This window comes from Balaenoptera musculus, chromosome 1, assembly GCF_009873245.2.
Source record: "Balaenoptera musculus isolate JJ_BM4_2016_0621 chromosome 1, mBalMus1.pri.v3, whole genome shotgun sequence".
Lineage (NCBI taxonomy): Eukaryota > Metazoa > Chordata > Mammalia > Artiodactyla > Balaenopteridae > Balaenoptera > Balaenoptera musculus.
Window position 1 is genome coordinate 21,370,818 of NC_045785.1, and position 23,531 is coordinate 21,394,348.

Consider the following 23,531-nt stretch of genomic DNA (forward strand, 5'->3'; position numbering starts at 1 on the left):
GCCTCTCTTGTTGCGGAGCACAGGCTCCAGACGCGCAGGCTCAGTAATTGTGGCTCACGGGCCTAGTTGCTCCGCAGCATGTGGGATCTTCCCAGACCAGGGCCTGAACCCGTGTCCCCTGCATTAGCAGGCAGATTCTCAACCACTGTGCCACCAGGAAAGCCCTAAAGTGATTTTCTTTTTTTTAACGTGGACAGAGGAGCAAAGATGGTTAGCAATGGGGAGGGGTAGCTGAGGGTCCAGAAACTGTACGGGAGAGATAAGATAACCCTGCTTGTTGCCAGGGTGCCCTAGCAAAGCATTATGTGAACCCTGTGGTAAGGGTGGCCCATGCCACAGCCTGAGACCCAGTCAATGCCATAGTTATGGGCAGTGGCTTCGGACATCCAGTGGCGCCCGTTGAGATTGGACTGATAGCAGGATCTGAAATACCAGGCACCACGAACAGTCACCTCGCAGTTGCTCTTGCTTGTATCATGGTTGGTGTCATAGGTGGTAAAGGGCTTCCTGCTGTGGAAGCTCAGGGAGTCCCCTGGCAGGAAGGGGATGGGAGGCACCTAGGTGCCGGCACCTTGGAGAGATGATCTCACAGGAGCCTCAGAGCAATTGTGAGGTGGATGTTTTCAGGCCCCATGAGAAAACAGCAGTGCCAAGGAGCCAGGGTGTTTGCCCAAGGCTACACAGGGGCACTGGGACTTGAGCTCAGGACTGTGGCTCCAAAGCCACTGGCTCTGCCGCCTACCTTGTCCCCTCCCAGAATCCTCAGCTTCCCTCTTGCTCCTTTGTCTCCTCCCAGCTCCCATCTGCAGCCTGAGCAACTGTGCCAGGGGGAGCTGGGAGGGATTTCTCAGAAGCCTGGGCAGGAAAGGGGGCTCTCCTGAGGCACCTCCTCATAACCACTTCCCTCTTTCAAATTTCTCCTCAACAGCTGGTGTTTCTTTGAAAAAAGCCTTCTCTGGTTCCTCTTCCAAAGCAGATAATGCTGGGGACTTCCCTGGTGGTCCAGTGGCTAAGACTCCGCACTACCAATGCAGGGGGCCCGGGTTCGATCTCTGGTCAGGGAACTAGATCCCACATGCATGCCGCAACTAAAGATCCCGCACACGGCAATGAAGATCCCACGTGCCGCAACTAAGAACTGGCAGAGCCTAAATAAATGAATGAATAAGTATTAAAAACAAAAAAGGCAGATAATGCTAACACTCAACAGAGCCTCAGAGGTCTCCCACACCCTCCCTCCCTGCCTCCTTACCCATTTTACAGGGGAGGAAACTGAGGCTCTGACCCAGAAGGGACTTGCCCAAGGTCACATAGTTAGTAAATGACAGAGCTGGACTTAAACTCAGGATTGTTTGCCTCCAGAGCCCAGCTTCTTCACTCCTACACCCCCATGTCTCACGACTGCCATTTTTCAGATGAGGAAACTGAGGCCCACAGAGGGGAAGGAGTTGTCCTGGGTCATTCATGGAGGCCGTGGCAGCCCTGGGAAAGAACCCAGCCTCCCTCACCTTCTTTGCCTACTCCAAGGCCCCACTGTAGGCTCGCTCACCTGCAGTGCCCTCTGAGAACCTGCCAAGCACTAGCTGGGTAGTGACCTGCCTCCCCAAGGAGGTGGAAGGCCCCACAGTGAGCAAAGGTGCAGTTGCCTTTAAAGTCCTCCAGCTCCACCCGCAGCTCCCAGGTACCTGGGGGACAGGGAGGCAGAGATGGAGGAATCCTCAGATCCCAGGTGGGAAGTCAGAATGTCAGGGAAATGCCCCTCCAGCTCCCTGGACCCTACTGAGAACCTACTCTGGAGAGTAAGCTGGGGCAAATTCTCATTACCCAGCCAGAATTCGGACTCCTGGCTCCCAAGACCTGCTTTGTAGGAGGACCAAGAGCAGAAGAAATCCACGGAACCATCCTGTCACCGCTGGAATAGCTAGGGAGGCAGAGAAGGCTAGCACGGCAGCCATTACTCCAGGCTGAGCATGGGATGAGGAGAAGCAGGGGGCAGAGGCAGCTGAGAGTGGATGCACTGTGGGGGGCAGGTGGACAGGCACCCCCTCTTTGGATTGGGGGCTTGTTGATAAAGTGTGAGTCCAAGTGAGCCTTGCCTGTGAATATGCTGACGAGCTCTACACACACTTATTACCTTTTACTGACTCTCAACTTCACACTGTAGCCTCGAAAGCCCTGGGGGAACTGAAATGATAAACATCGTCCCTGTCCTCCCGAGACGGTCAGTCCAGTTGGGGGTCAGATTCAAAATAACCTGCTTTAGTTTACTATCATAAGAATCAAGATATTAGAGCAGAGAGGTCACCTCCAGAGGCCCACCCAGCCTTACCCTGATGCTCCCTCCCAACCCCACTTTCCTCTTCAAGCCAAGCAGACCCCAGGCCCTGCAGAGTTTCTCTCCTAAATATCTTTCAGTCTAAGAGCCTCTACTTCCATTGTTGCCACTGCCCACCCTCTTCTCCTGCCCTGACCCCTGCAGTTGCCCTAACCTGTGTCCCTACCTGCAGTCTGGTCCCCACTCAATGCATCTGCCACAGTGTAGCCTGAGTCTTCTTTCTAAAACATGTCCGACCTGGTCCCTCCCCTGCTTAAAACTCTTCCATGGCTCCCCACTGCCCTCCACACTCCTCAGTGGGTCATTCAGTGCCCTCTGTGAACTGGTCTTTTCAGGGGCCCTCAGTCCATGCTTGACCCACAGCAGTAGACCTCAGCCAACCGCTCCATCTGCTCTCAGCTCATTCATACAGTCCTCCCACACCCTCTTGTACTCTCCTGCCTCCTTACATTTGTCTTTCCCTCTACCTGGAATGCCCTCCTGCACCTCATCTATCTCGAGAACTTCTACACAGCCTTCAAGGCCCTCTCATATGGCATCTCCTCTGTGAAGTCTTCTCAGACTTCATTCCTTAGTGAGTTACGCTTAAGGGGTGCCTTGGCTCTGGTGGGCTCTGGCTCCCCCTAGGGGCCAAGGGGAAGAAGTGCCCACTGGGCCTGACTTCTGAGTCCCTTCTCTCCCTGACACTCACTCACCAGCCAGCCGCCCTCTGTGGTGTCCACGTCACAAAAGACTGGGAGGGCTCGGCCCTCGGGTAGGCACAGATGGTACCAGCCGCTCAAGGTGGCATCCCGGCTCAGCAGCTCCTGGCAGCTCCTGGGGCCTGGGGAAGGGGAGATGGACTGAGGGGGGCCCCCAAGTTATTCCCCAATCCCCACCCCACTCACAGGCAATGGAACAGGCCAAGTGTGGGACCCAGGAGCCCTCTTGATTCCTTTGGACCCCTGAAGAGGGGTTCCGAGGTGCGCTAGGCCACACCTGGGGTCCACCAACACCCCAGCACCAACTGACTCCAAGTGCCTGGCTCCTGTGAAGGCGGCCTCACTCTCCCGGCCCCAGAGCAGGTTTGCTGAATCTCCTGCCCCAGGGAAAGATGAGTGTTGGCTCTGAGGTCTGAGTACCTCCAAGGGAATGCCCATTAACCACCATAGGGGAGGGTGCCCAGGTCCTTCTAATTCTCCCCACTCCTCCCAGCCTTCCACCCCCTCTGCAGGAGAGAAATCATAGCCAATTCCTGAGCAGCAGCCAAGCAGAGGCAGGGACAGAGCAAAGAAAGAAGAGAAGACCTCTGGCCCCACATACTCACCAGGCTCACCCTTGGGGCCCATCTTGCCTGGTGGTCCAAGTTGCCCTGAAATCCCAAGGCAGAGATGCATTACGTCCCACCCCATGTCAGGGGCGAAAAAGCAACGAGGGATTTGGAGCCAGAAATCAAATCCCAGCTGCAGCCTTTCCTGTCTCTGTGAATGTGGGCAAACTGCTTATCCTCTCTGAGCCTCACTTTCCCCCTAGCAAAATGGGGATGGTACCACCTACCTTACAGGATCAATCTTCGGATGCTGGGCATCCAGCCTGGAGCCTGGCACGCAGTAGGTTCCTTGCCCTTTTGTCATGGGCTCTCAGCACAGACTGTAACTGCTGCACCCCATCCTCCCCAGCTTGCGCCAGGTCCCTGCCTGCTCCACAGCATCTCTCACCTCGAGGACCTGGCGCTCCCTTCTCCCCAGGACTTCCTGGGGCTCCAGGACAACTGGGCAGGAGGACAACTTTGCTGGCTTCCAGTTCCCTGGTTTCTGCAGGGAGACATGGGGCTGGATGGGCACAGGATGGGCATGGGGGGAGTGGGCATTTCTCTCCCAGACCCCTCTGCACTTCTGTGTTCATCCCCCAGATTCTAGCTGTCAGGACACTGGCTTCCGGAGCTGGCAAGGTTTTTCACCATTTGCATCTATTTGCATATGTTTTTGTGCAGAGCCCAGATTATCAAACTCCCACACTGCTCCTTGAGGCTAGTGAGCCTGGGTGGCAGAAGGATACCTAGGGAGGGAATGAGGGCAGATGGGTACAGAGGGCGCCCTAGGCCTCTACCTGGGCAGCTGGGGCATCGTGGGTTCTCAGGCGGGCTGCGCAAACAAGAGGAGCAAAAGGGAGAGTGGGGTCCAGGGTGGGCCCATCTTGCTGGAGCCTCTGAGGGAGGAGGCCAGTTTATAAGGGGCCAGGCTGGTGAGAGGACATGAAACAAGACTTCCTCCTGTTGTCCCTCCCCAGGGACACCCCACCCAGGCTGGAACCAGCAGAAGGTGGGGGCATTTCCTTCCTCAGCCCTGGAGAGAATGGGCATAATCCCTGCCTGCTCCAACCAGGATGGAGTCCAACTTCTGATCCTGGCCTCTAAGGCTCTGCAGCCATCTCTTCAGACTTCTGGATTCACGTAGGGTTTTTCAACCTTTGAACTTTAGCTCAGTCTTTGCCTTCCATCCGGAAGCCTCCTCCTCTTCTCTCCCTGTGAAGCTCTGCCCATCCATGAAGGTCCAGCCCTAATGCCATCTCCATTAGGAATCCTCCCCTGATCCTTGTCACCAGTATCAGGAACGACCGCTGCTACCATCTGTTGGGCACCTACTGCACCCCACGAGTCATGCTGGGTGCGGTACGTCACCTCCCATCATTACACAGCCCTGCTCGTGGTCGTTATTACTGGCCCTGGGTTATAGGCTGGTACATAGCAGATGATCAGTTAATGTTGGTTAAACGAATGAATAAAAATGGAGAAACGGGCCCAGAGACAGGACATGATTTGTGTTCTCTCTGGCACTTACATGCCACAGATTTTGCCCAAGCCCATGCCCGCCCCCCTTAGCAAGGTGACTTCATGCCCACCCTCAGGTCCGCTGAAAAGCCCCTGGCAGTGCCTAGAAAATAGCTGCTAATATAGGCCATCGAATGGGCAGACCGTGCAGGGCAGGCGTGGAGGCTGGGAGGCCAGTGAAGAGGCAGCAGCCTTGGTCCAGATGTGAGTGGTGAGGTCTGAGCTGGAGAGGGACCTCTGGTGATAGGGGAGGGGAGGAGAGGAAAGGCTCATTCATTCATTCACTCATTCATTCCTTCCTCAAACCCTCCCTGAGGGCCTCCTTTTTCCAGGCCCAGTGCTTGTGGGGGTGGGGAAGGCTGAGGTTCAAGAGGGTGTAGGGAAGGTAGAGGCCAAGTTTGCCAGACAAGATGGATCCATGAGATGGACGCTGAGACTCTGCAATTCCAATTCTAGGAATCTGTCCTCCCTACTCTCTCTCACAGGTGTGCCAAGATCTGCAGACAAGCCCCTTTACCATGATGCTGTTTATGATAAAGTGGAAATGACCCAGCTGCACATTGATAGGCTGCAGGCAAATAAATCATCACCATCTGTATAAGTCATAGGGCAAATCTGATCTATAATGAAAGGGGCAAAATTGCAGAACAATATGTAAAGCACGCTCCCACTTTGTATTTTAAAAACGCTAAATGTGTTTTGTGAATTCATAGAAAAAGGTCTGACACATCCTGTTAAGCATAGTTATTTCTGGGGAGTGGGACCAGGGGGAGAGTGATTCTCTCTCTTTATATAAAGTTCTGTGTAGTCCTCTTGTTCCTTACAGGCATTTACTACTTTTTTTGGGGGGGCCGCACAGCTTATGGGATCCTAGTTCCCCAAACAGGGATCAAACCCGTGCCTCCTGCAGTGGAAGTGTGGAGCCCTAACCACTGGACCGCCAAGGAAGTCCCGGCATTTACTACTTTTGAAAAAGAAAACATTCAATAGAGTAATTTCCTTAACTGGGTGGAAAGCCACAAAGATATAGGGGCATTTCCTCCCTTGGCCTGGGAGAGAATGGGCATTATACCAGCCAGGATTAAGTGCTGGGTGGAGAAGCCAAGGGAGGGTGACCCAGGCAGGAGAAACTGCGTGTGCAGGGGCTTGAAGAAGAGAGAGCAAGGCAGGCTGGGTAACACGAGGTAGATGCAAGGAGCTGGAGGGGAGGCTAAAGGGGAGGCTGATGGCTGAAAGGAGGGGGGTGTTGATGGAAGTGAGCATGGAGGGGGAGGGACGAGGAGGTGGACTGTTTGGCATTGTCCATGGTGGTGCGATGTCTAGGCAGGTGAGCCCTCTGTGAGGCCAAGGAGTAGCTGGAACTCCCTGTGGAGCCCAGGGGCCCTAAAGCCCTTCCAGCTGCAGCTGGAGACCCTGCACGGAGACTAGGCCTGGGGCAAGAAGAGGTGCAGGTGGCTGACCACAGGCTGCCCAGCTGGAAGGGTGGATGGGCGCCCTGGAATGAAGCAGACGGAGCACATGCACCTGCTCTGAACCTTCCCCATATCCCACAGAGATGCAACCGCTGTTACCCAGCTTTACAGACGAGGAAACTGAGGCCAAGAGATGTTCAATTAACTTGTTCCCGTTCACACAGAGCAGTCAGGCTCCACAGGCTGAACTTTCACCCATGACTCTCTATTGCCTCTCAGCTTCCTAGGACAATCATGGGACTAAATCAGATACTGATGTCAGACTCTCAGCCACATGCCTGGTTTCCAGCAAGTGCCCCATTGATAGGAGATGTTATTAGTCAGGGAAGACTTCTGGGCCCAGGGATGGGGGGTGAAGAGGGGGAGGTGGGCAGGGGTGGAGCTTTCCAGAAGGGCCTGCTCAAGGAAGGCCAGAAGTACCCTGTGGAGGGTCCAGGGGGCATCTCCACCTTGGCACTGGGGCAGAGACCCAACTTTAGAAGCCAAAAGAGCCTGGAGATGCTTCTGCAGAGGAGTTCTGAAGTTCTGCTCATTCTAGAGTCAGAAAAACCTGGATTCAAATCCCAGCCCTGCCCCATTCCACTCTGTGTGCTCTTAAGCAGGTGTGCTTACCTTTCTGTGTCTCTGTACCCTTATCGATAAAGTGGTGGAGGAGGGGATTAAACACATAAAAAATTTTTTTGTTTTGGCTGTGCTATGCAGCCTGTGGGATGTTAGTTCCCCAACCAGGGATTGAACCCGGCCCAGCAGTAAAAGCGCTGAGTCCTAACCACTGGACCACCAAGGGAATTCCCCCAAATAAAAATATTTTAAAAGGTGACAGTATCAGTTCAAGTCTGAATTTACATTAAGGAGAGGACAGTGGCCATACCCCCACCCTATCCAATCCACACACAGCCCAAGACATGGGACATAAAACACAGTGCTGGAAAGAGCTCCTTTATTTGGGGGCAGTGTCCAGGCCAGGTTGATGGGAGGAGGCAGGCTCTAGACCTAGTGCCAGGCAGGGGGCCCGCAGGGATGATGGATGAGACAGGAGGTGGTTGAAGGATGCTCTCATCTGCAGGTACCAGGCCCAGACAGGAGGGGATGTCAGGTATTGGGCACCAAGCCTGCTCGGTGCCCACAGGGGCCAGAATTTGGTGACCAAAGTTTCTCCCACCCCTAGCGCCCACAAGCAGGCCAAGAGGGCAGCCTCTTCATCCTTTTTCCCCTGAGTGTGGAATCCAGGCCTGAAGGGGGTCAGATTCTGCAGAGGCCAGACAGAGAGGGCACTCAGGGCAGTGGTCCCACCTCAGCCAGGCCAAGGACGCCCACCCTCAGAGAGCAGGCGGCGGTCAAAAGAGCAAACACTTTAATGGAGGCTGCAGCGATCCGCCCCACAGCACACATGGGGCCACAGCACACGGCGGCCTCAGAGCAGCTCCCTTCTCGGAGGAAAACCAAACCGCACACATGGCCCAGGCTCCTGCCCGTGGCCACAGAGCTGCAGGCTGAAGGCTGCCTGTGCTGTCACCTACTGGTTCTCCTCCCTGCTGGCAGCATGAGGGGACAAAGACAGGTGGGCTCAGTTGGGCTCGCAGACGCCGGGCCCAGGCTGAGTCCTGCCCCAGCCAACACCCAGCAGAGAGAACCCCACAACTGGAGGAGGGAGAAGGGGTGTGGCTCACATGGGGGAGGCTGGGAGGGACTCATCGTCCCTAAGGCTGCCCCACGGGGAAGACAATGCACCGGCGCTAACAGGGACCTGAGGGGCAAGAGAGGGGGGCGGGTGGGCAATGAGCTGGGACTCAGCGGGCTAGGTACTCACAGTGTCTGGTAGGTGCTGTCCTTGGCCTTGAGGAAGCGCAAGACAAAGAAGGCCACTGTCTGCAGGCTCAGCACCAGCACGACGCCACCAATGAAGCTGGCCCCATCAAAGCCAGGGCCGTGGGCCTCAGGGACCGAGGGGCTCTCTGCAGGGTGGAGGTCACAGCAGGCCACTGTGGGCCAGGAGCCCAGCCCCACCCCAGTACCCGGCACAGGTCATCTGGGGGCCCCAGTCCTCACTATGGGAGGCTTGAGCAGCAGGCTCAGAAGTTCAGCCCAGACCCTGTGGGCGGCTGGGAAGTGCCTGGTGGGAGGGACGGTGCCTGGCTGGGGAGGCAGGGCCTTGGCTCGGCCCTGGCTCTGCTCCTGAGCTGCTCAGTGGCTTGATGTCTCTTACACTCTCTCTGAGCCTCCTGACTGCAGGGACCAGATGGTGACTGAGCTCCCTGCCAGCCTCCCTCTGCCACAGCGGCCCAACAGGGTGAGGATGGACCCAGAACTTGGACATCCACACCCGCTTCAGCTCAGAGTCCCTCTCAGCCTTGGGTCTTGGGGTTTGAAGCCCAGATACAGATGCTGTGGTCTCCTTTCAGGGCTCCTAAGTCCTGAGACCCTGAAGTCACTCAGTGCCAGAGCCCTTACTTAGGGAGGGAAGGAGCAGAGGAAGAAGTGGAGGCCCACACCCTACCAAGTAGATAAATGAAGACTTGACGATGTACGTCAGAGGGAGAAGCCAGGCTCTGAGTGCCAGGCCTGTCCAAAGCCACCCCACAGTTAGGGCATAGCCAGACTCACACAGCATCCCCTGACCCTTTCCCCTGCCCCCGCCTTGTGGCCCACGGTTGCCAGGACGTCTGGGTGGCTCCCAGCTGTGCCACGTTAGCCATCAACTCCCACCAGGGATTCAATTTCAGGCCCTGGGCCAGGTGCCCAGAGCAGGGCAGGGCAGGGCTGGTGGTGGAAGATCATTCTGGGGCAGTGAAAGGGGCCCAGTTGGGAGCTGGGTCCACCTCCCAGAGGGAGTAGCTTGTGGAAGGGGGGGTCTGAGAATATGAAGGGCAAAGGGTAGTCCCAGCTGCAGCTCAGGGAGCCCCAGAGAAGGGCACTGGGGAAAGAGGAGCAGAAGAGGGAAGAAATAAGCTGTACAACACTGATCTGGGGCTCAAGCCGGAGGGAGCTGAGCCATCGATAATTCAGTCCCTAAGATCACATTTCTGGCTTTAATTAACCAAGAGCCTCTTCAGCCATCCTTGCCAAGCCTGCTGACCTCCAGGCCCTGAGGGGCAGTGGGAACCAAGGGGTGGGGTTCTTGCCTCTGTTTTGCCAGGAACCTGCTTTGTGACCCTCTCTGAGCCTGGATGTTGCAGTAGGTAGTCACTGAGGACACCTTGGCAACCTGAGCCATACACCCTCAGCACCAAGTAGGTCCGGAGGGGGTCATCCTGAGTTCTCTGGTGTGGGAGAAGGGATGGGAACCATCATTTCTTGATCACCTTCTATGCATCAGAAACTGAACTAGGTGCTATACATCTTCTCATAAAATCCTCACAGCAACTTTGTGAGGTATTATCCAACCCACTTTACAGATGTGGAAACAGCCTCAGGTGGAGAAATCACAGGGCTGAGGTCACAGATCTCGTCAGTGCCTGAGCCCAGCTCTGTCTTTCCCTGCACCTCTAGACCTCCCATTCCCCCAGGTAGTACCTACCTGTTGTGATGGTCTTCGGTTCATAAGTGGGGTGGTGATGCACAGCTGAAGAGACAGGGAATCCATAATAATCCAGATCCCCACTCCCAATTCCCATCAAGACCCCAGCCCAGGCCCACCCAACACACTTTCAAGCCTTAGTTCACACAGTTCCTTCCACCAGATATGCCCTCTTTCCACTCTACCTTTAAGTGTCATCTGTGATGCCACCTCCTCCAGGAAGCCCACCCCCATTCCCTTCTGAACTTCCAAAGTCCTCACTATGGTTTAAAATAGAAGAGCTAGCTCCCCCATCCTCTCTACATGCTTGTCCTAGATCCTCTGGCCGTACCAATTTACAGAGGAGGAAACAGGCTAGAGAGGGGAAGGGACTTCTCAGTGAGCTAAAGGCAGAACTGAAGCTGGACCCTGGTGTTCGTGGGCATAGTCTACTCTCTGGGAGAGGCCAATTCCATACTGGAGGCAGGCTCTGGCTGGGGACACCTCAGCCCCCTCCCTCCAACTTGACTTAGGCCAGCAGGAGCCCCCTTACCTGGACATGACTCTGAGCGGTTGTAGACAGAGCAACCTTCCTTGACCACCTCGGCTTGGGCCACACAGTGTCCTGGTGGGAGAAGGTGCAGGGAAGAGGTTTAGGGGGTGGGGCCAAGGCCTTGGCGTTCATAACTGGGGGCACTAAACTTGGGGAGGGCCTGACTCCATACCTGGCTCCTCCGGCTGACACTGCTGCCACACGCAGCCAGAGAGGTTGTGTGCTCTGTTCCCCTCCACACAATGCTCACAGAGCTTCAGCTGTTTGCAGGCCCCTCGGACAGCTGGCCAGATGTTCATGCGGAGCAGGGCTCCCCGCCCAAAGCCTCGAGCTCCTTTACCTGGGAGTGGCATGGGTGCAACACTTTGAACCCAAGCTACAGCCCCCCTTCCCCACTACGGTGGATCTCACCCCTCTGCACACATACACTCACCTGGATCTCCCAAGCCCCACTGCCCATCTGCAGTTTCCACAAACACATGGTTACACACACCAAGAACCTCCCCGACATTCACCCAGAGCACCCTCCCTTTGCATACATCGGGAGCTACCCCCCCATACACCTGGGGCCGCTTCACTTCCATACACCTGGGGCCGCTTCACTTCCATACACCTGAAGCTCCCTCACACCTGGCGCCTATATGTACACACAGGGCTCCACGCACAGCTGGAGTCCCCTTCTACCCACCCCAGGAGCCAGCCCCGCACACATGTGGAAAACTCCCCTCCCGCCCCCCAACCCCCGACTGCTCCTGGCAGGCGGCTGGGTGAAGGGTGAAGGGCACGCGTTACCAGCCACAGCGAGCTGGGCACACAGGAGGAGGCAGCAGCAGCCGCCACAGAGCGCAGCCCGTAAGGCGCGGGGTCCCGGCGCGGCCATGGCGCGGAGGCGGAGCCTGGGGGTCGGGGTCTGCGGAGTGCTGGTGTGGCGCGTCCCTTCTGGACTCGGCTCCGCCGGGGTGTAGGGAGCGAGACCCAGGCAACCTGGGCGAGGCCAGGTGGGCGTGGCTCTGGCAGGGAGGGGCTAGTGACGCCACCAGGTGGGGCGGGGTTTTGTGGTCTGAGGCGGAGCCAGATAGGGCGTGGGTAGTGGGCGCGGTCTGGTGGGGGCGGGGGTTCGGGGATCTGGGGCGGGGCTCCGGCAAAAGGGGGCGGAGTCCAGGACCGGTAGCCGGCCAGGTCGCTGGATTCCCCCACCCTCAGCTTCACGAAAACTCTGCTGCATTATTATCCCTACTTCACAGGTGAGGAAACTGAGGCTCAGAAAAAGTGACTAGTCGGAGGTCACAGAGTTAGTGGCAAAATCTGGATTTGAAGCGAAGTCACTTTCCTGACTTCCGGGCTTGCGTCAAGTGCGTCCTCCAACCAGGCCCCAGGACAGCGAGGATGGGCCTCCAGTCTCTGGCAGCCCACCTCGCTTCACCCGTTGCACCCTCCTGTCTTCTGCCCCTCAACACACCGCGTCTACCTCTGACCCACCACATCCCCTCTGGCCAAGTCAGCGGTCTCATTGTTACTGGGACAAGTGGGCCTTTCTACAGCCTTCCTCTCTGCCTCTTCTGGTTCTTCTCCCTCTGCAGCCACTTCTCAGGTTCCTTAGAAGACACCTCCTCTTCCTCTTCTCCCCATCCTCCATTCTCCCCTTTCCCCTCCCCTCCCCTCTCCTTCTCCCCCTTCTCTACTTCTCCTTTTCCTCCTTTCCCCTCTTCATCTCTGGTGGCCCAGTTCAGTCCTGAGCTCTATTTCTCCTCTCCTGGGGTCATCTCATCCATTACTCTGCCATCAGTTCCCAACTGAAAGCCAGCGAGTCCCATATCTCCATCTCCAGCCCAGTGCTCGCTCCCCAGCTGCCACACCTGTAACTAATAATACATAATTAACAACTATTAACGACTTACTACTAGCAGAATGTACATTCTACTAAGCAGTTTCACTTGCAGCTTCTCTTCTGACGTCCTCAACTACCCTCTAAGCATGGGTTTTGTTATCTCCAGTTTGCAGGCCTCTAGTAAAATCACTTGCTCAGGGGCACACAGTTAGGAGGGGAGCCAGGATGTGGACCCAGGATCCAGTGAGGCCAGAGGCTACTCTCCCTTCTGCTATGCCTCCTGAGGGTCCATCTGCTTCCTGGGCACCTTTACCTGAGTGTGCCTCAGGCCCCTGAAACTGCCCGGTCCCTCTTCCCCACTCAAGGAGACCCCTTCATTCCCCCTGGCACCTGATTGGAAACCATGGTCTCATCCTCACTCCCTCCCTCTGTCTCAGCCCCCAGACTAAAGTCCTGCAGATTCTGCCTCTACGTCTCTCCTGTGTCCTGCTCCCTCATCTTCCCTTTGCTGGCCTCACACTGCCTCTCAGCCTCCAGGACCCTCCCAGCTCGGCCCTCACAGTGCAGGGCTGTCCTGAAAACATGGATTCAACCATGAAACAATTTTCAATTCAGCTTGGCCTTCACAGCCCTGTGATTCCTGGCTCTTGAAGTCTTTAGAAGTCTTGTGCTCACCCCAACATCTTCTTACCCTCTGAGAAAATAGAACAGCCTTTCCCCCAACACACACCCTCTTTTGTACCTCCTTGCCTTTATCCTATAGCTGTTCTCTCTCCTGGAGGGTCCTCCTCCTCTCCTGACTACCATGTGTCTGGCAAACTAATCCTTCAGGACAATGCAAAATGGGCACCACCTGCAGGAAGCCCTCTGTGACTGTCGTGGAGCAAGGCTGAGCTGCTGTGGCACTTGTCCCAGGTGGTAGATCCAAATCCGTCTGCTTTCCCGCACCCAAGCCCTCATCCCCTCACCATCTCTTGCCTTGGTGACTGCAGTGGCCTCCTGGTAGGGCTTCTGCTTCTACTCCCCACCTCCAGTCTGTTCTCCACTCAGCAGCCAGAGCAATCCTTTGAAAATGTAAGTCAAATCGTACCATTCCCATGTGTAAGCCCACCAATGGCTCATTGCTCTCCAATACTGGCATGATCTTCCCCCTGCCTACCTCTCTGAGCTCAACTCCTACTCTCCCCATGGCTCCTTTGGCTCCAGACACACTAGCCTTCTCTCTGTTCCTCAAACACATCAACTCTTTTCCTCCTAAGACTTGGTACCTGCTGTGCCCTCTCCTTGAAACTCTTCTATCCTCTCTTCAACTGACTTGCTCCATGACTTCCCTACTTAAAACAGGTCTCCTGGTTATTCTACATCATCATGCCTCCTTTTTTCCTTCAGAACACGTATCAACTGTATAATTAATTACTCATTTGTTTCTTAGGCTATAAGTGAGTTCCAGGAAGGCAGGGACCATGTTTATCTTCATCTGTAGTTAACTCCCTGCACACATAAAAGCTAAGCAGGTGGTTACCAAATAAACATACTGTACCATCTTGTGACTGTGTACATGTTTGCCTGTCTCACTGGTCTGTGAGACCCTCAAGGGCTCCCTACTTAATATCGTATTAAATATTTATTTGTAGATTGTCCATCTCCCCATCAGAATGGAAGCTCCATGAAGAAGGCAGAGATTTTTGTTCATTGCTGTATCCTCTGTGCCTAGAACGGTGCCTGGCAAATAGTATATGCTCAATAAATATTTATTGAATGTTGAAAATGCAGGGATATGGCCACATCATCTTTCTGTCTGCAGCACCCTCTCAAACCCAAGCCCAGGGGAACTGTCAGTGAATATTGGCTGAATGAATGAGTCAGTGCTAAGAATGTGTGCGCTGATGATGCCCAGATTCTTGAGGCTTGGACAAGGAGCTTGTGTAGATAGTATCTGTGTCTCTCACACACACACCTCCCTCCAGAGCCTAGGCCCATAGGATTCTGCAGATTGGTGAAGAGAGAAGAGGTAAGAAGTCTTACCTGGAGGTGAGCGCTCACAGCCATCTGGTGGTCACCTGGGGAACTGCAAGTACTATCAGCCCTAGTTCAACTTCACTCCCAGCCCCTTCTGGGGAGATGGTGACATCTAGGCTAGAATGAAGGCACACTGGATTTGGTTGCAGATGGAATGGCTTCAGATCCCAGCTCTGCCATTTACTGTGCAATTTGGGGCAAGTCCCTGGCTTCTCTAGGCTTCACCTGTGAAATGGGGTTGCAGGACTCTTGTAAGCACTGGGCTCTGGTCTGGCACCTGGTAGGTGGGAAGGACTGGAGAGGGGTGTCAGTGATGGGAAGGAATCAAGGAGGCATGGCAGAGGGCATGAGTAGGAGAGAAGAGGAAGGGCTGCCCCTTCCTCTAGACAGCAGATCTTTGGGGAAGGGAGACCTGGTTGGCAGTGATGGCCTCAATTGTCCTGTTGACATGGGGCAGTTTTGGAGCATGAGAGAGAGTATTCACATGAAAATCCACAGCCCCACTTGAGTCTCTTAGGTCCCCCAGCATTCCTCATGGTTAGAAATATCAGTGCACCCCCCGGCTGGCTGAGGATCGTCTCCATCATGAATGACACCGTACCTATCTGGATCAGGAAGTTCTGGCCAACCAACTACTTCAGTGGAAGCATGGTCATTGATGTTCTTCACCCTGGAAGGGCAACAGTATCCAAGACAGAAATTTGGGGAAAACTAGCCAAAATCTACAAGACCACATCAGATGTCATCTTTATACTTGGAGTCAGAACCCATTTTGGTGGTGACAAGACAACTGGCTTGGGCATGATTTACGATTCCTTGGGTTATGCAAAGAAAAGTAAACCAACACAACCCTGCAAGACATGGCCTGCCCGAGAAGAAAAAGAACTCAAGGAAACAGCGTATGAAATGCGAGAACAGAATGAAGGAGGTTGGGGGACCACAAAGGCCAGTGTTGGTGCTGGCAAAAGGAAGGAGTAAAGATTCTGCAGTGACTTTATCTGTGGTGATTTTGCCAATTTTTCATGAGAGGATTAATAAACTATGAAAAAATAGAAAAGACCACTGCTGCACAGAATAGAAGATAGTCTCTCATACACCCTTTCTTTCCTTCTCCCTCCCTCCCTTCCTTCCTTCCTTCCTTCCTTTCTCTCTTTCTCTCTCTCTCTCCCTCTCTTTCTTTCTTTCTTCCAAGTGCTTGCAGGATCTTTGTTCCCCGACCAGGAATGGAACCCGTGCCCCCTGCAGTGGGAGCACAGAGTCCTAACCACTGGACTGCCAGGAAATTACCTCTCATACACCCTTTCATGCCAACCTCCCAGCAGCCTTCACCCTTCTCTGAGACCAGCCGGACAGTTGTTGGGACCCGGCTCTGATGGGGACGAAAGTGAATACCTGGGTTCTGGGGCGCTAATGCCCCTGTATTCTCTCTGATGCCCCCGCCTTCCTTGACACCGTGAGTATTACAACTCTCTCTCTGTTTTCCTTCTCTTTCTCTAGATGTTGCTTTTTGTTTAATCATCCAGTCAGCAAGTATTTATTGAACACTTACTCCATGCCAGGCATTGTTCTCCAGCACAGAACAGAACAAAGTCTGTTCAGTCCTGGTGGGGCTGACACGTACTTTTTTAGAAAAGAATAAATTTAGAATTTCAGGAGTGCTAAGTGCTCTGAAGAATAATAAATCAAGGAAAGAGGGCAGAGAGTGATGGGGAGGGGAGTGGTAATCTAGGGTAGAGGTCAGGAAAGCCTGCCCCTGACGAAGTGACTTGGGTTCAGAGACCGGAATGAAGTGCAGGGGTTCCAGGCAGAGGGAACAGCCAGTGCAAAGGCCCAGGAGCAGCAATATTCTCATCCACAGTCTGTGCTCTCAATGGCAGGGTTCCCTGAGGCTCCTCCTCACTCTCTGCTCCCTCCCCTGGGTGATGTCATCTACCCCTAGAACCTGCACATCTATGCCTCCCAGGTGTCCTCCTCCTGCCAGATATATTGGCAGCCAACACAGCCAGTGCTGATAATGTGCCAGGCCCCTCCCAACAATCCCATGAAGAAGATACTAACATTGTCTCTATCTTATAGATGAGAAAACAGGCACAAAGAGCCTAAGACACTCACCCAAAGTCACGCAGCTAGGAAATGGAGGAACTGGGATTTGAAACCAGTCTAGACTCCTGACCACACCACCTGCTAAACACCCCAAACTCACCATGTCCAACCTGAAGTGCATTATCTTCCCCAGCCTTGACCCTATCCTCTCCCCATGTACCCTGCCACCGCCTGTCACCTCCTTCTCCCTGCCCTACACTGACTGTGGGAGCTGTAGTGGTTCTGTGTTGCAGGGAGAAGTTGGTGGGGCCTGCGATCTGGGCTGCCTTGGTTTCCTCAAGCCCTAACCTGGTCCCTGCCCCCCATCCCCATCCCACAGGGCTGGTTGATTCCAGTGAGGATCAAAGCTAGAGACAGAGGGAGGAGGAGCAGCCAGTTCCCCTCCCCCAGAACTGGCCATATCTGTCACATCTGGAGAAGTCAGCTGAGAGAGGTTCCCTGGGGACAGGCAGGGTTGGGGAAGAGGGAGCTCCTTCTCCATGCCCTACCCTGCCAAGGTGTCTAAGATGGGAGGTTGAGAGGGCCCTGCCCTGGGTACTGAGCTGCTAGGTTTCCTGCTTCCAAGTTCCTCCCGGCTCCACCACTCCTGCTGCTTCGGGGAAGTGCCCCCTACCACCACCCCGCTGGCTTTCCAGATCCTTGAATAAATAATTCAGGTTTTGAAATCTTGCCAGGCCCACTCCTCCCATGCTGTGAGGGCGCTATTGGGCTGACATGATTGACGTCACCCAGCTCCTTATGCCAGCCCCAGCATCACGAGGACCTGCCCTGGCAGCAACTTACCTGCCTGGTCACTGTCAGTCCAGACCCTCTACGCTGTCCTACTTACCCTGGGGTCCACTCACCACAGTCACCTAGTATCTTTTTTTTTTCCACTTGGTATCTTCATTCCAGGACCCTACAACCCTCATCACAGCCTTGTCACTTCAGCACTTGTGACAGGGTCACGGTGACCTGAAGTCCTATCACCTGGACACTCCATCTTCCCTTTCCTTTGCCACCGCCTTTTGCCACCCTGCAATCCCTGAACCCCATCATGCCACAGAATCACCCTGACATTGCTATGGTTGCCCTGGGGGCTTCCCTCTCTACCTCAGCGTCCCACTGCCACCATCCCCCAAGATCCTGTCATCATGCTCATACCGTCACTGCCACCCACCTCCCTGCTCCCTCATGCTCCTGTCACCATCACCTCAGGGCCGTTTTGTCTTGGCAACCCCTGCCATCCTCACCGGGGACGCCCATTCAGCCCCATCACTCGGTTTCCGTCACCTGAATTCCATCAGCCTTTGCCACCCGAGAGTCCCATCACCCCAAAGTCTATCCGCGTTCCCTTTCCGCTCCCCCTACACATCCCCCTCAACCTCCCGTGGACTTCCAGGCTCTCGCACCAGCGCCCCCGAAACCCCCGGCCCCTAGAGGGCGCCGCGTCAAGGACAGAGCGGGCCGACTCAGGAGGGGGCGGGGCTGCAGCCACGGTCGCTTTTTATGAATGGGGGAGCGGGCGGCACGAGGCCTCATTACTATGCCGAGCGGCGCGCGCTGCGCCCCAGCGCGGCTCACCCATTGGCCAGGCGGGCCGCTGACGTCACCAAACCGGTGGCCGGGGGCGGGACGGGGCGGGGTGACTCACGTCGCTTCTCCCGCGGCCGTGGGGGCTTCTCGGGGTCTGCATACACCCTGCGCAGCCTGGACCCGAGCGGAGCCTCTCCGGGGCCCGGCCGCGCCCGGTCCCGGGAGGTGAGTAGAGGGCCACGCCGTGGGCACCAGGCGTCCGGGAGGGCACTCAGGATTCTGGGGCGCTGGGCAAGCGGTAAGGCTCGCAGCGGCTGACTGGGGTCGGAGGTCGAGACCAGGAACCCTGAGTCTGGGCTAGCAGGAAGGGAGCCAGTGTCTGAGTGCTGAGAGCCGTCAGCTGGGTAGTCTGGCGCCGGGTGAGCCCTCCTGCAGGGACCCGAGGCCCTGAAGGGACTGATGGTCATCTGAGTTTCGGCCGGCAGGAGGCGTCTGCGGCAAGGACCCAGGCGTCCGAGCAGGAGGAGGTGTCTGACTTAGGAATCCAGACCTCCGGGCAGGAGGCGGAGTCAGGCCCAAGATCCAGGTGTCCGGGCAGAGGGAGGGGTCTGACTCAGGGATCCAGGCTTCCAGCAGGGGGTGTCTGTTCCAAAGACCCAGAGGTTCAGGCAGAAAGAGGGGTCTGGCTGGGGACAGAAGTCTGGGCGGGTGTGTGTTGGGGGAGGCTGAGTTCCCAGGTGTTGTTACCCCAGGAGTGCAGGGTGGGGGCTGGCGGGAGCTTCACGAGCATTCTCTGGGGGCGGAGTCTGGGTTTGGCAGTACTGAGAATCGCGAGGGGTCTGGTGAGCCTCAGAAACTGAGCGTCATCCTCCCTGGTGGGGAGGGAGCAGAGCTGCTCTCAGTCTTAAGATGTTTTTCCCTCCCCCAGTCCTGGGCCTTTCCCAGCTTCTCCTGGATCCTATGGGCCTCCATCCACTTATGGTAGTCCTTCATCTTGTCCTCCTCTGGTCACACATGTGGGAGAAAGAGACCTGCAGGACTCAGGGAGTTGGAAGGGAGAATGAAGAGACCCAGGACAGGGATCCCCAGGAAAAGAGACTCCTGCTAGCCTGGCAGCATAGGAGAGGTTAAAGGTACCCTGGAAGGAGCTTCAGGGCAGGAGTGGGGGCGACAAGGCATTGGGACTCAGCCAGGTATCCTGAGGTGAGACTCCCACTGTTTCCAGACCCCTCCACTTAGCACCCAGCCCTGCCAGCTTCTCACAGGGCCTTTCTCCTACAGGTACCATGATGTGGGGTGCAGGCAGCCCCCTGGCCTGGCTCTCTGCTGGCCCAGGAAACATGAACATGAGCAGCGTGGGCTCAGCAGAGGGGCCCGCAGGCCCAGCCACACCACTGCCCTCACCTAGGGCCTGGGACGTAGTGCTGTGCATCTCAGGTACCCTTGTGTCCTGTGAGAATGCGCTGGTGGTGGCCATCATCGTGGGCACTCCCGCCTTCCGCGCCCCCATGTTCCTGCTGGTGGGCAGCCTGGCTGTGGCAGACCTGCTGGCAGGCCTGGGTCTGGTCATGCACTTTGCTGCTGTCTTCTGCATTGGCTCGGCGGAGATGAGCCTGGTGCTGGTCGGCATGCTGGCCATGGCCTTTACTGCCAGCATTGGCAGCCTACTGGCCATCACCGTTGATCGCTACCTTTCTCTGTACAATGCCCTCACCTACTACTCAGAGACGACAGTGACGCGGACCTATGTGATGCTGGCCCTAGTGTGGGGATGCTCATTGGGCCTGGGGCTGCTGCCTGTGCTGGCCTGGAACTGCCTGGATGCCCGGGCCACGTGTGGCGTGGTATATCCGCTCTCCAAGAACCATCTGGTGGTCCTGGCCGTTGCTTTCTTCATGGTGTTTGGCATCATGCTGCAGCTCTATGCCCAGATCTGTCGCATCGTCTGCCGCCATGCCCAGCAGATTGCCCTCCAGCGGCACCTGCTGCCTGCCTCCCACTACGTGGCCACCCGAAAGGGCATTGCCACCTTGGCCGTGGTGCTTGGCACCTTTGCCGCCTGCTGGCTGCCCTTCACCGTCTACTGCCTGTTGGGCGATGCCCACTCCCCACCCCTCTACACCTATCTCACCCTGCTCCCTGCCACCTACAACTCCATGATCAACCCCATCATCTATGCCTTCCGCAACCAGGACGTGCAGAAGGTGCTGTGGGCTGTCTGCTGCTGCTGTTCTTCTTCCAAGATCCCCTTCCGATCTCGTTCCCCCAGTGATGTCTAGTCGCATCCTGGTGACCTTTCAGCCCTGATCACTACAGAATTCCAGAATGTTAGGTCCTCCACGGCTTTGTTCCAACCCTCCAGCTCCGCACCCCAAGACCCAGCTGGTTCTGGAGTTCTAGGACTTTGGGTGTTTCACAGGATTCTGTTCAGATCCCTGCAGGGCCCAGCTGGCTCCATGGTTCTAGAATGTTCAGGTGGTCAGGGTTCCACTCAGAAATGTCCCACAGCCCAGCTGGCTTGGAGTTCCAGTATGCTGCTGGGTGTTTTACAGTGCCATTCCAAGTCCCTGATCTTCCCCCTCCCTTGACCTTGACCATGTCGCTTTACTTTTGAGTTTCTGAACTAAAGAGTCAGAGAGGTTAGTTACTCCGTTGATAGATAAGAGAAAGATTTATCTGTATATATGTGCACATACAAGGAGAGTATCTATTTATTATTTATTTGTTTATGAATTTATTTATGGGTGTTAAGGGGAAAAAAAGAGACCCACACCTTGAAATCCAGGCCATACCAGGGTACTCCCAGTCCCCAACACCCTCATTTCTGACCTCAGTTCCTAGACGGGGAAAGGGAGAGAGAGAAACCACGTATTTTGTTATTATTTTTGCTTGTTTTTTATCAAAGAGATCATAGAAACCAGAGCCTTCTCCCAGGGCCCGCCACCCTCGGGTTTGCAGGGGGAACACACCAGCCTCTGGTTTTTTATTTTTTTAAGAAACCATCACCTGAGAAACCGAGAATTCCTCTGCGCTGGGGGCCGGCTGCCCTCTGGTGGCCGTTTTGGGGAAACTGCAGCCCGGCCGGCAGCCGGGACCAGGCCAAGCAACCCCAACTCCACTCCAGCCTGGTGTCCAGCGCCACAGCCAGAGCCTGGCGGCCAGGCCTCACCCTGCGGTGCCCTAGAGGAGGCAGGGTGTGAGCCAACACCAGACCCCTCTGCCAACTGGGGTATGGTCCCCAGTGCAATCCCTATTCCTGTCCCTGACCCAACCCTCAATAAAAAATGATTTTGTGATAAATTTGTCTGTGTGTGTGGAGGGGGTGGAGTGGGACCTGATGGGGGACAGCCTGGAATGGGAGGATTATGCCAGGCCTGGGGGCCTGTGGGGTATATGAGGAGCTGGAGACCCAGGTGGAATGTGGCCGGCAGGTGACACCTCCCACCCCAGGATGCCAATCTGATGGGTCCCCCTGCTCAGACACAGGCACCGCCAGGCAAGAACGCCACCTCCCCCTGGGGACTGGAACCCCTGTTTCTAGACCCTTTTGGGGTTTTAGATGCCTACATCCTGCCCACATGAGCTTGAGCCTGGGCTTTGGCATGAAGTATATACTCAAAGCATGTAGGTGTTCTTAACAACAGCCCTTTCCAGTCATGGGTGTTTGCTGCGTGCTAGGCACTGCGCTAAGTGTACTACATCCATTACCGCATTTATGCCTAACAAGCATCCCATGGCACAGGTAATAATAACTTCCCCATTTTACGGATGAGGAAACAGGCCGAGGGAGATTCAGTGGCCAGCTCAAGGTCATACAGCTAGGAAACGATAGAGCCAGGATTCAAACCAGGAACACTTGTTTCCAGAACCTGTGCACTGTCTACTGGCCAATGCCCCCCCATCTCCTTCCTTCCCAACCCTAGGGCTTACGACATTCTGGACTCAGATTTGTGTTGGGGTTCATTCTCACAGCCAGCAGCCACATTTTGGGAGGTGGCTGGATGGGGTCTGTTCATTCAGGAGCTGAAAGAGCTTTTTTGCTATGCAAAGGTGAGTGATGGTAAGTGTGTGCGCGTGCCCTTGTGTGCATTTGAGGATGGAAGTGTTCAGGACCCTGAATTTCGGTGTTTTGGAACCAGAAAGGACATGTTCAACAGGCAAGGGCGGGAGCAGGTTTGGGGTGTGGCTGAAGAGGAAACTCTAACTACCCAAACGCCCCATCTTCCTGGGTGGGCAAAGCCTGCAGGTGGGGCCCTCAGAGCATCTCCACTGTACAGATGGGGAGACTGAGGCCCAAAGAACAGCCACTTGCTCAAACTCACACAGCTGTGCCAGGCTAGGACTCAGGTCTTTCTCCATTTCCCTGGCCAGAGATTTTTGCCTGGTGTTCAAGACCCCTCCCCAGTAGTAGCCACAGGAATCCAAGGGGAGTGGACACGCCAACAGGGGCTGGGTCAGAGCTGGTGGAGGGCGGCCCTGGGCCTAGGTACACATAGCTCCAGCCCAGGCACAAAGTGGGGAGGGTCCACCAGATCTGGCTGAGGCTTATCTCTCTCCCCACCTTCCTGGAAGGTCCCTGGGAAAAGACCCCCACTCAGGAATCACCTGTTCTATGCCAAACATCGCACACAACATCACCGTGGTCCACTGGGTGGTACTATTGCTCTCCCCACGTTACAGAAGAGAAAGTTGAGGCTGTGAGAGTAATGGGTTTTCATTTATTCACTGCTGTCCTTGTGGACAGCTTAAATTCTAGCCAGGGGAGACAGTAATAAAGCGATAAGCTAAAACATGGTAATGTCAGAGAGTGATGAGTCCTCAGAGAAAAACAGAGAAGGGGCACAGGGAGCGCGTGTAATCTCTAAATGAGAGTGCCCCCAAAAGGCCTTCCTGAAGGTGACATTTGATTTGCCTAAAGTCACATAGTTAGTAAAAGAGTTGAGCTGAGATTTGAACCCAGGTCCATTTGACTCCAAATCTGTTTCTTTCCTAGGTGAGGGAATGGGTTTCAGGAGTAGCTCAGAAACAGCAAGCAAGGAAACCAGGGCAGGGAGCTCTGTCCCCGGGCTAGGGAAAATTTGGGGCTCTCCAGGCTACCCGTAGACCTTTGGGAGGGGCGGTGTAGGAACAGGCCTCCTTGCTGCCTCCGCCTCACTCCCAAGGAGCACCCACCAAGGACCAGAAGGAGAGGGGCCAGGTGCCTCTCCTGCCCTGGGTGGGCTTGGCCCTTTGCCTCCCCATCCTAGCTTCTGGCTCCAGGGCCCAGCAGGGCCGAATGCTGGCCAGCCTCATGTCTGCGAGGGCCTGTGATGGACCCCCATGCTGTGAGTCCTCCTCTGTCTGTCTGGGTGTGGTTGTGTGGTGGACCTGAGACATTTCTGGGAGCCTGTATCTGCGGTCT

General features: G+C 55.5%; 3 protein-coding genes across 8 annotated transcripts; 1 reads left to right on the top strand and 2 right to left on the bottom strand.

The window, feature by feature from the left end:
* Positions 1 to 290: 290 nt before the first annotated feature.
* On the bottom strand, positions 291 to 5,180 carry FCN3 (ficolin 3). The gene is given in 10 exon segments (XM_036851519.1): positions 291 to 532; positions 1,550 to 1,586; positions 1,588 to 1,685; positions 1,792 to 1,921; positions 3,031 to 3,158; positions 3,381 to 3,413; positions 3,642 to 3,686; positions 4,033 to 4,128; positions 4,424 to 4,458; positions 5,155 to 5,180. Coding segments are annotated over 10 exon segments (870 nt in total).
* A 2,368-nt stretch (positions 5,181 to 7,548) lies between these two features.
* CD164L2 (CD164 molecule like 2) lies at positions 7,549 to 18,732 on the bottom strand. 5 transcript variants are annotated; one of them, XM_036831854.1, is made up of 6 exons: positions 18,249 to 18,732; positions 10,838 to 11,005; positions 10,666 to 10,737; positions 10,134 to 10,178; positions 8,427 to 8,571; positions 7,549 to 7,865 (listed from the first exon to the last, which is right to left on the bottom strand). In XM_036831854.1, the coding sequence occupies exons 1-6, from the start codon at positions 18,595 to 18,597 to the stop codon at positions 7,859 to 7,861; spliced, it is 786 nt and encodes a 261-aa protein (XP_036687749.1). In that variant the 5' UTR covers positions 18,598 to 18,732; the 3' UTR covers positions 7,549 to 7,858. The 5 variants fall into 5 exon arrangements, with proteins under 5 accessions (XP_036687749.1, XP_036687736.1, XP_036687742.1 ...); XM_036831841.1 differs by having other exon boundaries at positions 7,549 to 8,151; XM_036831847.1 differs by having other exon boundaries at positions 7,549 to 8,148; positions 18,249 to 18,726.
* Positions 18,284 to 21,427, top strand: GPR3 (G protein-coupled receptor 3). 2 transcript variants are annotated; one of them, XM_036831821.1, is made up of 2 exons: positions 18,284 to 18,355; positions 19,412 to 21,427. In XM_036831821.1, the coding sequence occupies exon 2, from the start codon at positions 19,417 to 19,419 to the stop codon at positions 20,407 to 20,409; it is 993 nt and encodes a 330-aa protein (XP_036687716.1). In that variant the 5' UTR covers positions 18,284 to 18,355; positions 19,412 to 19,416; the 3' UTR covers positions 20,410 to 21,427. The 2 variants fall into 2 exon arrangements, with proteins under 2 accessions (XP_036687716.1, XP_036687726.1); XM_036831831.1 differs by having other exon boundaries at positions 18,350 to 18,428; positions 19,412 to 20,813.
* The last annotated feature ends 2,104 nt before the right edge of the window (positions 21,428 to 23,531 follow it).